This window comes from Epinephelus moara, chromosome 16 (genome assembly GCF_006386435.1).
Source record: "Epinephelus moara isolate mb chromosome 16, YSFRI_EMoa_1.0, whole genome shotgun sequence".
In the NCBI taxonomy this organism is placed as follows: Eukaryota; Metazoa; Chordata; class Actinopteri; order Perciformes; family Serranidae; genus Epinephelus; species Epinephelus moara.
Window position 1 is genome coordinate 24,135,673 of NC_065521.1, and position 16,941 is coordinate 24,152,613.

The window sequence follows — 16,941 nt, forward strand, 5'->3', positions numbered from 1 at the left end:
GAAACAAGCTGGATACAGTCACTTTGTATTGTATGAACATCTGCTTTTATTGTATGGTGTGTTGTACAGTTTTGTAAGTTGACAGCTTACAGTACGTCTATGCTCTTGAATCTGACACTGATGTAAATTGTTGTTTTGACCTAGGCTCAATAGATACATAGGTAACTCTGATATGATCAATTTGGGACACCATTACATAACATCGGATCTCACCATTTCTATGGTAAAAACAGTGACATTATTGAACAGTTGGCCATACACACAACGGAGCGCGAACACATCTTCCATACGCTTTATTAAAACACAGCTACCCAGCTAAATAAGTTTAGCTAAGATATAAGATCTGTTAAAAACTGTACATAACTGTAATATACATAAAGGCAAACTCTTTGGTACAGATATATACAGTTTATTTTCACTTTTTTTCCTTTAAATTGGGCTTCTTAACATGTCCTCTTGTTGAAACCTTTAGAACACTATATTCCTGAATTGTAATAGTTGTATGAGAATACCAGCCTCCCATGAGAATGAAAGATCTCATTTATTATAATTAACTAACCACACTAAGTACCAGGTGACAACGGATTTGTTATGGCTAAATAATATGACCTACGTTATCAGACAGTGGAAACTCTGTCTGGAAAAATGCTGTGAACATTACCACAGTCAGTGTAAATGTCAGCCCAGTGTGCAACTTTCTAAGCCTACTTTACAAATACAAAATGTATACCTTACATGTGTAATAGAAGATAAAATAATTCTTAAAAAAAAACAACACAGCACTAATGAAAATGCACGAGAAAAGAAGTGATAGCGAATCCTTTTTAAAGGGGACAAAAATGACCAAGAAAGGCTACATATCCTTGATTTGTTTGGGTTTTAGTGCAGGAGTGTAACAAACAAGGATGAGTCACTAGCAGTACAATAACAGGTTTGCTTAGTTGGGTGGGTGAACGGAGCACAGCAGGTTGGAGCCAACATGACCACAAAGTAATATAATCCACTGGATTCCTGACGTCGTCACACCAAGAGGAGAACCAACAAACACAAAGCAAACATACACAGAAGCATTAGTTCAATAACAAGAACATAAGAAATCCAAAACAAAAAAATAAAGAGAAATAAATATTCATCTGATATGCCCAAACTGGAAAGTGATCTGTTGCAGTCTCTGGAGAGAGTGACAGGGAGAGGGAGGTGCAATGGCTGGAGGTCTCCACTAGAGGGTGAGCCAGGGGTGACGCAAGCACTCCGCGGCTGTGGCTCTCTTCTCTGGGATCAGCTCCAGCATGGGAAGCAGGAAGTCAGTAAAGCACTCGGCTTCTTCACGGGGCCACTCATACTTGTCAATCAGCACCTCGAGCAGGCCCCACGGCTTCAGCTTGGTGATGTGTTTCAAATCACCTGCAGACGGACAGACAGCGCAGCATCAGAGAGCCGTGCAGGAACATACCACAGTTCCCCACATGTAAATTTACCATGAGCTAGTTTAGTCTGTGAAAACATATTCAAATATCTAGATATAACATACATTAAATATTTGAGTTTATTAACTGTTTTCCAGGACAGGCATTTCTTTTAAATAGTAATATCTAATGATGGGAATGTTTTAACAATTAAAGTTCAGGTAAAAAAACATTTTAAAAACTTCACACAACAGAAAATGTGAAAATATAGGTAGCTCTAAGCAATGATCTTAACGACAGGCAGAAAGCCGTCTCTCATCTTGACACTGATGCGTCTTTGTTTTACCTTTCTTGGTGAAAAAATCCTTGGAATATTTGCCGCTCATAATGAGTTTGCGTGGGACACTCCCCAGCAGCTCAATGATCAGCGCTATATGGTCTACACGGCAGCCGATTTCCAAGAGGAGAGGGACAAGACAGACAAGACACACAACACATTCGTCAGACAGTGTCCCAGTCACAGGCCCACTCTGGGTGTGTGGGTGGAGGGCTGAGGAAGGTCAGGCTGACAGCACACATACATATACGGGCCAGATTGTTGCAGAGGCTTGGGTGCGCAGACCTACAGTTAGAAATCACGTCATCAAACCTAGCCACCAGACATTACAAGTGCTCTAAGGTTCTTAAACTGTTTCCAGCTCCGCTCCAGCTACAACTAGGAGGGAATAATACTCTTTCTCACTGTAATCAGCCTTTAACTGATAAGCCTTTCCTTCAGTCTCAAAGCAAACACCTTCACTTACTCATACTAAGTTGGCAGTGTTTTTATCATATACACCTGTTAATACCTGCTGAAGCCTCATCCTAATTTTAAAGTAGTAACGCAGGTCTCGATAATTTTCTCACACTTCAAACACTTCACCATATCAACAAATAACATAAGAAATCAGCAGTGTTGGGGTCGTTACTCAAAAAATATATATAACACATCACTCCTTACTTTTTTAAAAAGTAATGCATTATTTTACTTTTTTTACTCCCTGAAGAAAGTAATTTATTTCACTTCTTGTTACATTAATTTTGCAGTACTCCGCAACACTGCCTGAGATGTACTGTCATGTTATCAGCAATTAAATCTATAGTACTGAACCTTACATGTGCCCACATATCAGCACAAATCCCCATCTTACCTTAAAATAAAAGTACATCTATAAATTAAATACGAGACTAGCCTTCCTGACATTGTTAGATATTGATGACAGATTTAAGAGGAGAAAAATATCTTTAAATGGCACATAAACTGCATTTAACTGGCCAAACAAACTCACTCGAGTCGTTCACTCACCAAACCATGGCTTCTTAGTAGACTAGTGCAGCTTATTTGACATGTTTATCACTAAAGCAGCGGTTATACCCAGTGAGAGTCTCTTAAATCGTTTCACAGACAACCTGTTCCTCCTTCAGTCAGTAACAGACTGCCAAGGCTAAAGAGGCTCTCCAGAGGCGCACTAGACTATCCGGCCATTATACAGAAAACTGAAGAACTTATGTAACGTAAGTAACAATATAACTGTTTGATTGGTAACTATGATGTGGTTGCTGAATTTAGGAACAGTAGCACATTGCATTACTGCATTAGACAAATGTAATAAGATCACAGTAAGGAAATCAGTGCACTGATTCATTACAAAGGTTATCTTATTAAGACTCTGTGCCACAGTGAAGGCAGCAGAGGGTTTCCAGCACAGAGACCAGGATTCAGGTTCAAGCCCCAGAAACAGGCATCTGCCCTGCAGAAGCGCTCTTGAACATGTCTGCCAGCTCCACAGGGGCCATCTGGAGCACAAAGGTTCTCAAACTATTTCAGGCTGGAGATCCCTTATGGATGAGGTGTTATTCCCAGACCCCTTCTTAGTTATCACAGTGTTACAAACGCTCATAAAAACTTCTGATGCCATTTTATATTCGGAAACTGATATCATACACATGTCTGTAATTAAAAGAAACACTGCTAGTTAAAAGCAGTTGACTAACCCATGAAGGAAAAAAGTAATGAGAATTTCCCCTACAGGGATCAATACAGTACTGGCAGCCAAGTCATCTGGCTACAACTAAGAAGGTAGTGAGTGTACCTCTGCCAGGCAATCTTTGGCACAACTACTGACACTTGTATCAATGTCTCATGGCACTGTTCAAAGTAAGATACATTTATTGGGCTGTATTCATTATTTTGCCCACTGGCCTGCACACACCAACAACTTTGGTAGAACTGAATGTGCTGACTCTCCCCCTTCACCTCACATCCACCGTTCCCAGAGCGAGCCACAGACAGAGGGGTGGCGTACCTCTCTTGGTGAAGTATTCCTGTGAGTATTTCCCACTCAGAGCATAGTGACGAGGAATTTTACCGAGCAACTCAATCATGAGAGCAAGATGGTCTGGAAATGAGGCACATCCGAGGAGGAGAGACAGAGAGTCAGAGGGTAACAGTTTCGAGGGAGGAGAGGGGATAGGAGAGAGATGGCAAACAGTTATGTGGAACAGTTAGGGCTGGGCGATACGGAGAAAATTAAATATCACGATATTTTTGACAAAATAACTCAATGTCATCCATATATTGCGGTAATATTGTAGGGTTGACTATCATTGTCTTCACAGTTACACAGTGAGATTTATGATAAATAATCAGTATTAATGTGGATAAATGGGGTCGTCTCCCACACCAAATTCTATTCGCAAATGTAACACTAATGTTTGTAAAATATTTTTCAGATACTTTTCAAAATCCACATGAACCACTCTTCACATCGCCATGAATTAAATCCACCACACAGCACTTATTTTAAAACGTGTCACTTTTAAATCTGGTTCACCTGTTACTCCTGTTATTAACTTCTTTCAAAACAGCGGCAAAGAACACCAGGAGCAGATACCAGTTGAGTTTTCATTCAAACAATTATGAGGAGTGTGTTAACTGCGTGCCAAATTATTCAGAGCACACAAGGCCAAAGTGCCTCATAAATCACCACGACTGGTGGCATGTAGCATTCAAAAGGCTTCTTCTTTCTTTTTTTTTTTTTTTTTAAACAGAGTCCATTGCAGTGCTCACACCACATAAAAAGCACCGCCGGGGCACATTATATCACTCCGAGCAAACTTCACTGACAACATGGTGGCAAAACAACATCACAATCTGCTTTAACCGAAAGCTCTCTGGTCTAGCTCAGCTTTAAACACAAAACACTGAATTTGTCACTCAGCACGTACGCGTGTTGATTACGACTGAGCCTGTTTGTAACCAGTCCCGACAACGTCATCTTCACTTCAACTTTTCAACTGACTGCGCCACTGCAGTTCATGGCAGTGCATCGCTGCATGACTGAAAATAGGGGAAACACTAGACTGGATATTGCGCATTATTGAAATATACTTTACAATAGTTTTTGGCCTGGCAGAGCACCAAGCCGTACAATTGTCAGGGAAACACTCACTGTTCTCTCACATCACAATATCGATATAGGATCAATATCTTGCCCAGCCCTAGTATCAATGTATTAGGAACAATGGATGATGACAGCCTACAGCGTATGACAAAAAGCACATCTATAGGACGTCTATATTATTTACATCAAAAGCTACACACATTTAAACACATATAGGCCATTCACTTTCATATAACAAAACAAATGAAATGGAACCAGACTGAAAATGAGGTTTAAAGCACAGCCAAAGGCATACGCACTAAAGCGTGAATGGCAGATATTGATACATGATGAGTGATTAGTAAAAAACAACAGAACAAGCTGTAGAATCATATTAAGCAACAGCATCATGAGTTCATGCAATGTAGGTGTGAGGAAGCCGATTAACAGCTGCGGGGCATGTGCCAATAAAACGAATCTTAGCACATACCTGACATGCTGCAGCAAAATCATGTCAGTACAGAAACCTCAAGCTAAGCAGCGAGCCAACATTAACATAAAGAAAGCATAAGGAGGAGAACAATGACACATGACCGAGAGTGAGTGAGGAGGTGAAGATAAGATGAGTGAGGAAATGAGAGATGGCCCCCTCTCCAGTGCAGTCACAGTGTGGTTTGAGGTGTTAGAGAGGAAATAAACACAGGAATGCTGGTACTCATCATCACATGATTCACACCTTGATTTCCTCTGAATTTGACACCATTTGAAATCACTGTAATGGAGTACCCCATTTAAGTGTTAGCACAGTGGGAAATTAAAGAAAGTGCACAGGAGCTTATTATGAAAACTGAAAAATTTGGAGCGAAGGACACAACTTGCCATGCTTACTGTGAAACTCTTATTTGATGTGTGGATATTTTAAATAATTCATAATAGCAATACAACTCCAATAAGTGCAAATTTCATACAAAAAAAACATCATGAAGCTTTTCACAGCAGCAGTAAGTGTTTAAAATTACCACCAATGATAAAGCCTCTTACCAGTAAAGCATACATTTCAAAAATACTGCTAAATATAGCACCAAGAAGGATTAATGCTGCGCAGTTATAACTGGATAAACCAGAGAATAGGCAGGAAGAGGAAGTCCCAGCAATACCTTCATCCCTGGAATAATCTTCCCCAGAATGTGGTTCAAACAAGTAGTCCCCTGTGGCGAGCTCAAAGGCCTGAGGAGACAACACAATCATCATAAACAAAGGAAAAGACACCGTATGAAGGAATATCTTTACTCCCACACACCAGCTGCTACGCTCTCATAACACTTCAAGGTACATTGGACTGTGATTTTTTTCTTAGGTTTCGACACAATGCAATAGTTGATTGTCAGTGCAGTTTCTCACCATGCAGGCTGTGCTCCATATATCGGCCGGTGTGCTGTATCCAGCACCAATGAGCACCTCTAAGGACCTGTACTGCCGTGTCTGGATGTCTTCTGTAAAGTGCTTGTGCTGAAAGAGAAAGAGACAGAGGAGGAGAAATAATCAAAATGTGTGACAGAGCTGAGTCTGAGAACTGAATCTGACTTTATCTGCCATTATATTTCAAAGCTTAGTTCAATGCAACACATTAAACAAAGGGCTGAAAGATTTAAGTATTTCTATTTTGGTAGCTAGATGACACTGCATGTGTCCCTAGCTGGAGGCTTCATCCCTAATCAGGAAATCCCTCAGGTCATTAGCAGGCTACTCACCACCCAGCAGGCGTTTCCCAAGTCTGCAATCTTGACCTTGATCTTGTCTGAATTGACTGGCTCAAGGGGGTTAACTAGCAGGGATCCTGCTGTGAGCTTGCCTATGTGAGAGCAGAAAGAGACAGAGAGAGAGACGAAAAGATAAGAATGGACTAAACATCTAATAAAAGAAGAGCCTAACGATCAATATTCCAAAGTTCACATGGCTGCGGCTTTATTAAACTTCAAAAGCAGCCCAGCCAGAGCAAACAGCTACTAAAAAAAACTCTTTGCACTTAGTAGATGTACTGATTTTGGCTGACTGACCGTTCAGTCTGTCGTGCCCTCCCTCATCCTCATCCTCCTCCTGCAAAATGCTTTGCTGCAGCTCTCCCTCCTCCCGCCCAGCAGGATGGTGTCTCTCAGTTTTTCCACTACGAGCACCCCTGCCCTCAGTCTCAGTGTCCAGCTCTGTAAGATCCGCAGAGTCCACACCATTGCACATGAGTTGAACAGGGGACTCCTCATGCTGCTCCTCCTGACTGGCACATTGCTCTGTGGGCTCTGCGTTGCCATTGTGTTGGTCTTCTTCCCTCCACTGGGACTGCCTCTGGTCTGACTCCACATGGCCATTGCAGTTCACCTCCGACAGTCCCTCTGGTCCCACCCTTATGAGATCTGCATCCACACTGCTCTCTGAAAATATCAGGAAAAGGCGGAAGACATTTCTTTACACTCGTGACTCATACCAGGGATTTTATTACTGTTTCACAGCTGTGACAGAACTTTAACCAACAGCAATAAAAAATTAAAAAGCAAATATTCCTTCTGTGACGTTGGCTTCTTACCCTCTATCTCCTCGTTAACTATCTCCTGCATAGACACCTGTCTGAGTGGAGCGCAGGCCCGTCCCTTTGGAGACTGCGGGTCCTCATCTTCATCCTCTTCATCCTCTCGTGGCTCTGTGGTCTTCTCCATCTCCTCCAGGTCCAGGATGCACTTTTCCAGCAGCTCCGCCTGACGCTTCTGCTTCTTTTTTAACTTCTTCTTCTTGTTCTTGGACATTTTTACCGTCTGTCAGAAAAAAAACAAAAACAAATTCAAAACTTTAGAGTTGCACATTTGTGGGACTGCTTTAAATGTGTTGTACTGAGAACATGGGAGGCTGATGTAGTATGCAAAAAGTAAATAATAAAAGGTTGTACCTGTTTTGGAGCAGGCGCTGTGCTTACTGAAAAGAGAATATCAGATGAGTACAACCTGTGACCAAACTGAGCTCATGAATGTAAATATGAACAAGTGTTTGTCTCATACTTGCTGAACCGGAGGGAGGAGGAGCCCCAGCCCTCTGCCACTCCGTGGCTTCAGCTGCAAGCTTCCGTACATAAGGCTCATCGACACTCATCAGGATATTCTCTGGCTTGATGTCTGTGTGGATGATCTGACACTTTGTGTGCAAGTAGTCCAGGCCTTGGAGTACCTGGAAAATGAATAAATGGGGATTTTAAAGGTTTAACTGTGTATCTGAGCAATCTGAGCAAACTAAAAATAAATCAATACTTAGTGATGTAAAATCAATTATCCAAGCATACTGTATCAACATTTATGAATCAGTTACATTATGACAAAAGCTCCTTAGCTGAAAAAAATGCAAGCACAAAATGCTCCGCCCTGACTTGTTTCCACCTGTCACTCCGCCTACAGTTTACCTGGCCCTTTTAACTGCTGGAAGCTATAACCAAACCTCCATCAGGAGAAACCAGCATACAAAAGCTAAATATTACCTGTTTTATGATGCTCTTCACACATGGCAGGGGCAGCCCCTGGTAATTGGACTTTATTATCCACTTTAATAAGTGATGCCCCAACACCTCAAACACCATGCAGACATCTGAAGACAACAACAGTTAAGGTAATGCAAGTAAAGCCACACTGAAAACAATTTCCTAAACATGCTAAGGCTCTATGGTCACCTCACCTACATGACAATTATAAACATTATTGGGTGGGTCATAGAAGTGCAAACACTACAGTGTTGTTAGGGAGTGTCATGTTACAGCTCCAGCTCTCCCTGTGGCATTCAGTGGATCTTACTCAGCCAAAGTGTTGTGATAGGTGGAAGTCTGTTTGGGACACACAAGGTTCCATCTATTATGCCCATCACCTGTTGTTTACATTGTTACTTGCATACTGCTTTCACAGCTAAATTTGACACCAGGGGAAGGAATGATCCTCTCCTTGTCAAAGTGTTTTTCTAAGAATTAACAGGCTTTAGTCTTCCCAATAGGAGGCAATTAAAGAGATCAAATCTGAATACGATCAGGAAGCATTAACAATATCTGGCTTTAAAGGATACGAGTTCCATTAATACCAGAGATCTTGAAGTCGTCTAACATCTGGACCACCATCTCCCGGTTGGGGTCATTGGTGTCTGAGTTTCTGACCTGGGAACAAAGAAGCAGAACAACACAACCACAACATTCAGGCTTTACACCTTACAGTGTTAGACTGGACCAATACAGAGCTGGTATGTCTTTATCTGTAGTCATGGAATACTGCTTGAACATACATGTCTAACATGCCGAATGTTGTTACACAAAACCATGGGGGAAGTCACAGATTATGTAAAGTCTGTAATGGGCTGGGCAACATATTGATATCATGATATGAGACTAGATAGGATCTTAGATTTTGGATATGGTTACATCATGAGTGTTGTCTTTTCCTGATTTTAAAGGCTGTATTGCAGTAGAGTGATGTCATTTTCTGAACTTACCAGACTGTTCTAGCTGTTCTAGTATTTATCTTTACCAACTTTATCATCCCAGTGTGTCTGCATTAATGTCATCAGTACATATTTGCATACATTTACTCCACTTCCTGATTTCAACTCACAAAATCTTCTGTGTGCAATTAACTCATCTACTCACGGATCTGAGGAGTTTGATCTCATCCACTGCTGTCTCTGTGTAGTGCTCCGCACTCTTCACCACCTTCATTGCAACAAACCTCTTAACCCTGCAACCACAGAGCAAGCAACGTTCGCTAACAGGAAGCACTGTATAAGGTCGTACCACAACAGTCTCAGAGTCAGCTGCTACTGAATCTGTATCCAACTTCAGGCCTCAAAAACAAAACAGTGCAGTAAGAAAAAGGTTTTCTCGTACTGGATGTCCCAGGCGAGCCACACGGTGGAGAAGTGTCCCCAGCCCAGTTTCCGGATCACATGGTATTTTCCATTGTAAAGGTCTCCTACTTTCACATGGTGGTAGCCACCTACAAGAGGAGAAAATACAGGCTGACTAAACAGTTTAGACAGTTTGTCATAAAATACCTTAACTGGGTTGTCTTAAATTAAGATTATAAATTGGCATAACTCAGTTACAAAGGAAGTTTATTTACTGTAAACCACAGCAACGCTTTCATCAAACATTTAAATCTGGTTATTTATAATAACTGGGTCACAGCATGTAGATTAACCTACTGAATAAGACAGGACTCACCTTTGCAGTAGTCATTGGGGTCTTCCTGCTCCTCATCGTCAGAGCCAAGGATCTCCTCAGGTTCCTCGGGTTCCTGTGGCGAGGCTTCTTGCTGGGGATGTTGTCGAGCTCTTGGATTGACTGGCTGCCTGATGGACAAACACATGCACACAAACATCATAGACTTCATAAGGAACAGAGTCCCTGACATATTCTTTCCTGTCTGAGAATGGAAGTTTTTTAAGTGTTTATCTATACAGCACTTGCTACCAATTACCTGTCATTCAATTATATGAATGCACTCCTATTAAACAACTATCTAACAAGGGTAACACAAATGTTCTACATCTTTTACAGAGTTTGTTAACAATAACTGTCATTAGCCTCCACCCCATGAATTTAACCACACCTAGATCCTGCTTAATGCATCACAGCTAATTGTTCCCAAGACAAAACAATAGAGCAGCAGCTGGCTTTATTCCCACAGGAACACAATGGCAAAGCTGCGCTGGCCAGACACCAGACCTTTAAACCTTGGACAGGTTGTTCATTTGCATCACGTCACCTGGAAGTTATGTTGTAATCTACCTTTAAGTGTTTTAGGTTTGACATTATCTGCCCTGACCTAACCAACAGAATGTATTACCACTTTTAATTAAAATGAATGTTGAACACCATTAAGAATAATCCACAATTTGAAGGACTTTGAACTTTAACAGCAGCTCAAACAAATACAGAAGGACGTCCAAAGCCAATCCAAAGCGAAACCAATTTTAATTGCTCTCTATCTGCTAGAAACAAAATACTCACAAACTTATACACAGCAGCTTGCACACTGAAAGAGACTGTAAGCGAGCAAAGGCAACTTGAGTTATAAAAACATCTTTCAGGTGGACCACGCCTGTGAATTGCTGCTGATGATTGATAACTGCATTGGAACTTCTATATTTTATTTATACTGGAGAAAAAGAGACGCTGTCAAAATCTCATCAAACTCTTCCTGCCACAACACATCCCCACTGACACTCCTCCTTACACACATATCACACACACAAAATGTAGGAAACACTGAACGAAATCTATGCTGCTACGCAGCTGTCAACACGTGTCTGAATATGAATGGTTTTTACTTATCTCAATGCAGTCCTATTTTGGGTTAAGTGTGCACTGTGCAACTGTGATACTATAATACACTGTTCAGTCAGGACTTCAGTACTCAGTATTGGTAGATAATGCATTACAAATTAATAGGATCTGGGTAAAAAAAACTGCAGCTGCATTAGAAAAGAAAAAAATAATGCATCATCATAAAAATAAAACATTTGGGTGTAATGCTGTGTCACTGGGGTGCCACAGTTACAAAGAGCTCAATTATTTTGTCATTATGTCGGGTTGTCAGATGGAAGAGACAAAGTACATGTAGAGCAAGCCATAAAAGACTGAACAAAAATTAAGATATTATAAAAAGAGCATTAGGAAAATGAATAGGTTTTGCAGATTACTACAGGAAAATATCATGTTTTAATGCACTACATGTCAAGAACCCAAAAAAAATAAGGCATCTAAGCGTCTGCACATAATTATGACTGACATTTAGCATAAGCATAAAGGACCTGTCGGAAAGTCTATTCATATTATTATTATTATTATTTTTTTTTTTTATTGTAGTTACCAGTGTTTTGACCATAACTGCAGCTAATAATATATCAATGCGGGGCATCGGTGGCTTAGTGGTAGAGCAGGCGCCCCATGTACAAGGCTGTTGCCGCAGCGGCCCGGGTTCGACTCCAGCCTGTGGCCCTTTGCTGCATGTCACTCCCTCTCTCTCTCCCCCTTTCACGCTTGTCTGTCCTATCAAATAAAGGCTAAAAATGCCCAAAAAAATATCTTTAAAAAAAAAAAAAAAAAATCAATGCAGGCATCAGTGAACAACAGGGTGGCCTAAGTGTCAATTTTGAATATATAATGCCTTTCTTAAGGGGGTATACCTGCTTTATAACGAGAACATACCTCCATTTTTAACGAGAATAATCCTGTATTCATTTGAGGTTTCATTAATTTAGTCATACAACTCTTTAAATGAGAAATTAATATATAGTTGTTCTGGCATTTCAACCAATCATGTTTGACAGCTGCTAATGTGTAGGAAAAATGAAGTGGCTTTACAGCTAAGGATATTTCTAATCATATAACACCATATTCAGTCATTTTATAAAGTATGAAAATCACATTGGCATTTGAGCACTTTGTGTATCTATGTGCAACATCCTATATCTGTGTTTGCCAACAGTTCAGTTCCTAATATTAACTTGAAAGCCAGGCAGCCTGATGTTACTTCCTCCACAGAGCAGATTAAGGCTGCTCATCACCACGGGAGCCAAGAGAGCTGAGATCACATTCAAATAAATTCCCAAACTGGTCTGTAGTGTCTCACAAATGAGCTGCTGGTTTCCACATAATCTACAACCTACTTATTCATGCCTGACACGCTTATTTGAAGCAGAGAGGTTTTTTAAGGCATGTTTGTGCACCAGAACAAACTGCGGCAATTAATTACTAAATCATTTGAACAGAATTTTGACTTTTAAATGAATGTGAAATGTATTAGCTACTCTTGCATAACGGAGTTTCTTGTAATTAATAACACATTTGTAGGAAGCAATCAGATTTGGTGATAATTAATCCTCTCATTTCTCATACTCAGTCACAGCTCTTCACTGACAATCAAAGAATGAAGACAGGGTGGCATCAAAGTAATATCATTACTTAAATGTGGAGCCACACGCTCTCCAATTAGCCAGATTTTCATGAAAGGAAAATACATGGCTGCTCTAATTTTGGGTGGGTGCACCTATTTCTTGGTGGTGCTTATTAGTGTGGGTGCGAAGGAAACTTCGTGTCTAATATTTGAGTTGTTCTGATGTATATTTTCCCCTGAGAGGCTTAAATTAAACTGATATTCATCCTGACAACTGATTCAGAGCTATAGCTGCTATGTCCGCAATGTCCTTCACTACAAGTGCTACTGCTCTTCTGTGCACATGGTGCTCAGCATGCAAGCATCACCGTTGCATGCAACTGTACTGTTTTACGTTCTAATTAGCTTCTTAATATCATATGATGATGAATGTTTCAGCTATGAGGATAACACTATCAGGAGGTGAGTATCTGCAGTAGTGCCGTTTTCAGTGAAATACCATGCTTCGGTGGGCTGATGTGGGCTTCTTCATTCTCTGGTTTTAAATATAGCTCAGGCTGTTATGTAACACTCCGGAGGATGCCACTGATGGCATGATTAGTAAATAGTTAGGTGCACCAAAACAATCAGTATTGGAGATCAACACTTGAGCGGTCTATTTCGAGCCCTAAATGTCACATTATCTTTATGCAGTCATTCATAAACTATTTCTATAGTAGGACATAGTCTTCGGGTGGTTTATTTCAGGCAATGCATACTGCACATTCTATACGGGCAGCGTACAATTTATATCTCATAAATATAACTGTCCTAATGAATAATGCTAATGCCCTTACTTGAACCTCCATGCAAAAATGGAAAGCTATGGAAACCAACCCAGAGTGCTCTTTTGAGGTATGTTAACCAGGCTTACACTTCCTTATCTTTGGATCATGCAGAGACCAAAATAAAATGCAAGCATGCAGTCAAGGACCTTGTGTTAGTTTCACACCTTAACATCTGGACCATGCACACACAGTGCATGTGTCAAGCTGTAACAATCAACCACCTCTGACTGAAGGGACCAAATGCATGCCTGAGGTTGTCATATACAAAATGAACAGATAAACTCACTTTTTGGTGGTCTTCTTTGCTTTCCCCCTCTTCTTCCTCGCCTGGAGTGCCAGAACTGTCAAAAGAAACCAGTGACCAGTTATCTTGCCATTGTCTGGAAGCCGTTTGTTGTCTGCTTGACACTCAAGACAAAAAGGATGACACTGTCCGAGGCAAAGCGTACAACTACCTCATCCTGCCCGGTCATTATGCACTGTTTTATCCCAGATTTATAATTTCCAACATCTAAATCACAATTACGGTGTATCTGTCGGGCTGCCAGTCACCCGGTTTGATACTGGAAGCCGTCTAACGTTAAGTAAAGCTACATCAGTAAGCTACCTACCCAGGTAACCGTTCTTCTAAACGACTGTAACGACAGTGTGACATTATAGTAATTTTACTCCGGTGGCTAGCTGCTCGGTTAACACAATAGCGGCTGTTTAATGTTGTCGGTGTTAAAGGTATTGGGGGTTACACGGACAGAGCTATAAAGCTAAACGCAGCTACATAATCCTGACATGTCCCACTGAAGCTAAAGCTAATGTCTAGAGAGCTAACGTAGCTCGCTCCAGCTCAACAGTGCATGACAGACGCGTTCAATTAAACCACCCTCTGAACGCATGCAGCTCGGCTACATTTTACATTTGTGACCGCGGAGGAACATCAACTGCACTGTCAACACACACACGGGCTATCATTGCTCATACAGTGTGCGGCGTGTCGGTGTAAAGATTTACCTTTCCTCTCCATGTTGGCTGGAATCGTAGCTTAGCCGTTAGCTACACCACCAGTGATCGAATGTTCCACGCATGCGCACTGGGTCGTTTTGCTCAAGGGGGAGCTTCCCCAGTGATGTCTCCACCTGAGCACCAGACCATCTTTCATGGTTTTTACTCCACTGAAGCTGCAGGAAAACACAGAGAGTGAACAGCCTGCTACAAAGAAGTGTCACATGTGGCAGTACTGATGGCACTGCCAGCTCAATATTTAACCTTTTATTTACTTTCAATGTGAGGCAGTGCTACAGTATATTGCCTTAAAGCAGGGGTGTCCAAAGTTTTATGAATGGGGGCCAGATTAGATCATGTGAGAATACCTGGGGGGCAGCTGCTTCTATCATTAAATGGATTATTTAAAATAAATCACAAACAAACGCTTCATTGATGGTGCCATGTCTGCTACCTAGTAACATCTGCTGTTAGGTAACCATTCCCTTTGCTTTGATGTGTAGCCCTGGGAGTTGCTTTATCTTCTATGTTTTTTTTTTTTGTTTTTTTTTAAAGATATTTTTTGGGCATTTTTTGTCTTTAATGGACAGGACAGTTAAGTGTGAAACGGGGAGAGAGAGAGGGGATGACATGCAGCAAAGGGCCACAGGCTGGACTCAAACCCGGGCCACTGCGGCAACAGCCCTGCACATGGGGCGCCCGCTCTACCACCAAGACACCGACGCCCCATCTTCTATGTTTTTATTCTTGTATGTTGTATATTGGCCTTGTCAAGCACTTTGTTGCCTATGTCTATGAAAAGCACTATATTAATACATTTGACATACTAACATACTTTCTTGCTGACATTATGATAATGATCATAATAATAAACTTGATTTATATAGCACCTTTCGTACAAGAAATGCAGCACTAAGTGCTTTACAGTAAGGGCAGTATAAGCACTGAGTGCTTCAAATGAAAATACACATATTGGACATAAAACAGACAAGGCAATTCAATATAAAATTACATTTAAAACAGTTTAAAACATGGATTAACTAATTCAGTAAATCATAGAGTTGTAAAACTGCAAATCATAAAGTCAAGTAAGATTTTAAAAGAGTTGGAGCAGCGTGAAGCATAAATAGAAAGTAAAAGTGTAAAGAGTTTCAGACCTGTATCAGGAGAGTCAGAGCTAGTTGAAGGCTAAAGTGAACAGATGTATTATTAGCGTCTTATTGTGTAAACACATTCCTTTTGCCTGTGTAGTTCCTTCATGATGCATGTCTACAAACTGTATGATAGTCCTGTCATTGTGAGGTGAAGACAAAAAATTCAAAGTGATCATGCTTGATTGACCAATATTGTTTGGTGGGCCACATATAGTGTAGCCGAGGGCCGTTTTAAATTGGTCGGGGGGCCACAACTGGCCCCGGGCTGGACTTTGGACATGCCTGCCTTAAAGTGTGTGTACAGTGTCAAATAATCTACTTGATGGAGGGTGAGGTGATGAAATGGTTTATCTGTGGCCTGTGTTAAATTTTAATTCAAATAACAAACCAAATGTCTGACGGTTCTACGGAAAAAAAAAAAATCCACTTTAGAGACTGAAACTGACAGTGGTGTGCAAAAAGATGCCCCACACTACCACTGCCAGCAGTATTAACATTTGCAGGGTCGTACTTGGGGTCCAAAATATAACCTAAGACAGCTGTTATTAATATTCTAAATGATCTAATCTTATTTTTCTGACATAAATTAAAAGAAGTGTCTAGAATAGGTTTAAAATATGCAAAGATGACCCCAAAAGTTGAGTGCTAGATACACCAAAGGAAATGGTGGGTCAGAAATCTACACTGACCTTGGCAAATCACCTGAAAACTGTAAGTAACAGCTTAGCCAATTTGCAAAGTATTCTTTTTTAGCTTCAGTGTCTATGCACTATTTTCAAATTACCATTAAGCTAAAACTTTGTCTTTTCTGCACTGGAATATCTGGTTATTTTTTGGAAAACGTGTCCAAACATCATGTCTGTGTTAAGTTGATTTCACCCCACCACAAAATATGCATTGGGATGAAGCAATATACCAACACTGACGATAACCATTTTAAAAATTATATATTGACATCATGTTAATGATACACAAGTAATCCAGTCCATCTTAATTCATTACGCTTTCTTCACATTATCAGTTTGTCTCCTTCCCTGAACAACATCTGGTTGCCTTTTTACTGTCCTGTAAGTGCAATTACTCTTTATTTATGATTTTGCAGTTCTGGTTACAGACACTCTCCACATCTTTACACTTGTATTTTGAGTACAATTCGCTTGCCAAAAAGAGAGAAAAAAAACCCACACACAATAAATAAAAGTTAAGGATGAATGTGACTGATAATA

At 40.7% G+C, this 16,941-nt stretch overlaps 1 protein-coding gene across 2 annotated transcripts; it reads right to left on the reverse strand.

Moving 5' to 3' along the window:
- Positions 1-28: 28 nt before the first annotated feature.
- srpk1a (SRSF protein kinase 1a) lies at positions 29-14,666 on the reverse strand. Of its 2 annotated transcripts, none has more exons than XM_050064522.1 (16): positions 14,571-14,666; positions 13,852-13,906; positions 10,062-10,189; positions 9,726-9,834; positions 9,489-9,576; positions 8,915-9,002; positions 8,343-8,449; positions 7,873-8,038; positions 7,764-7,789; positions 7,407-7,632; positions 6,886-7,254; positions 6,580-6,680; positions 6,230-6,337; positions 5,986-6,055; positions 1,753-1,845; positions 29-1,404 (listed from the first exon to the last, which is right to left on the reverse strand). In XM_050064522.1, the coding sequence occupies exons 1-16, from the start codon at positions 14,581-14,583 to the stop codon at positions 1,220-1,222; spliced, it is 1,932 nt and encodes a 643-aa protein (XP_049920479.1). In that variant the 5' UTR covers positions 14,584-14,666; the 3' UTR covers positions 29-1,219. The 2 variants fall into 2 exon arrangements, with proteins under 2 accessions (XP_049920479.1, XP_049920478.1); XM_050064521.1 differs by lacking the exon at positions 1,753-1,845 and adding an exon at positions 3,752-3,844.
- Positions 14,667-16,941: the final 2,275 nt, after the last annotated feature.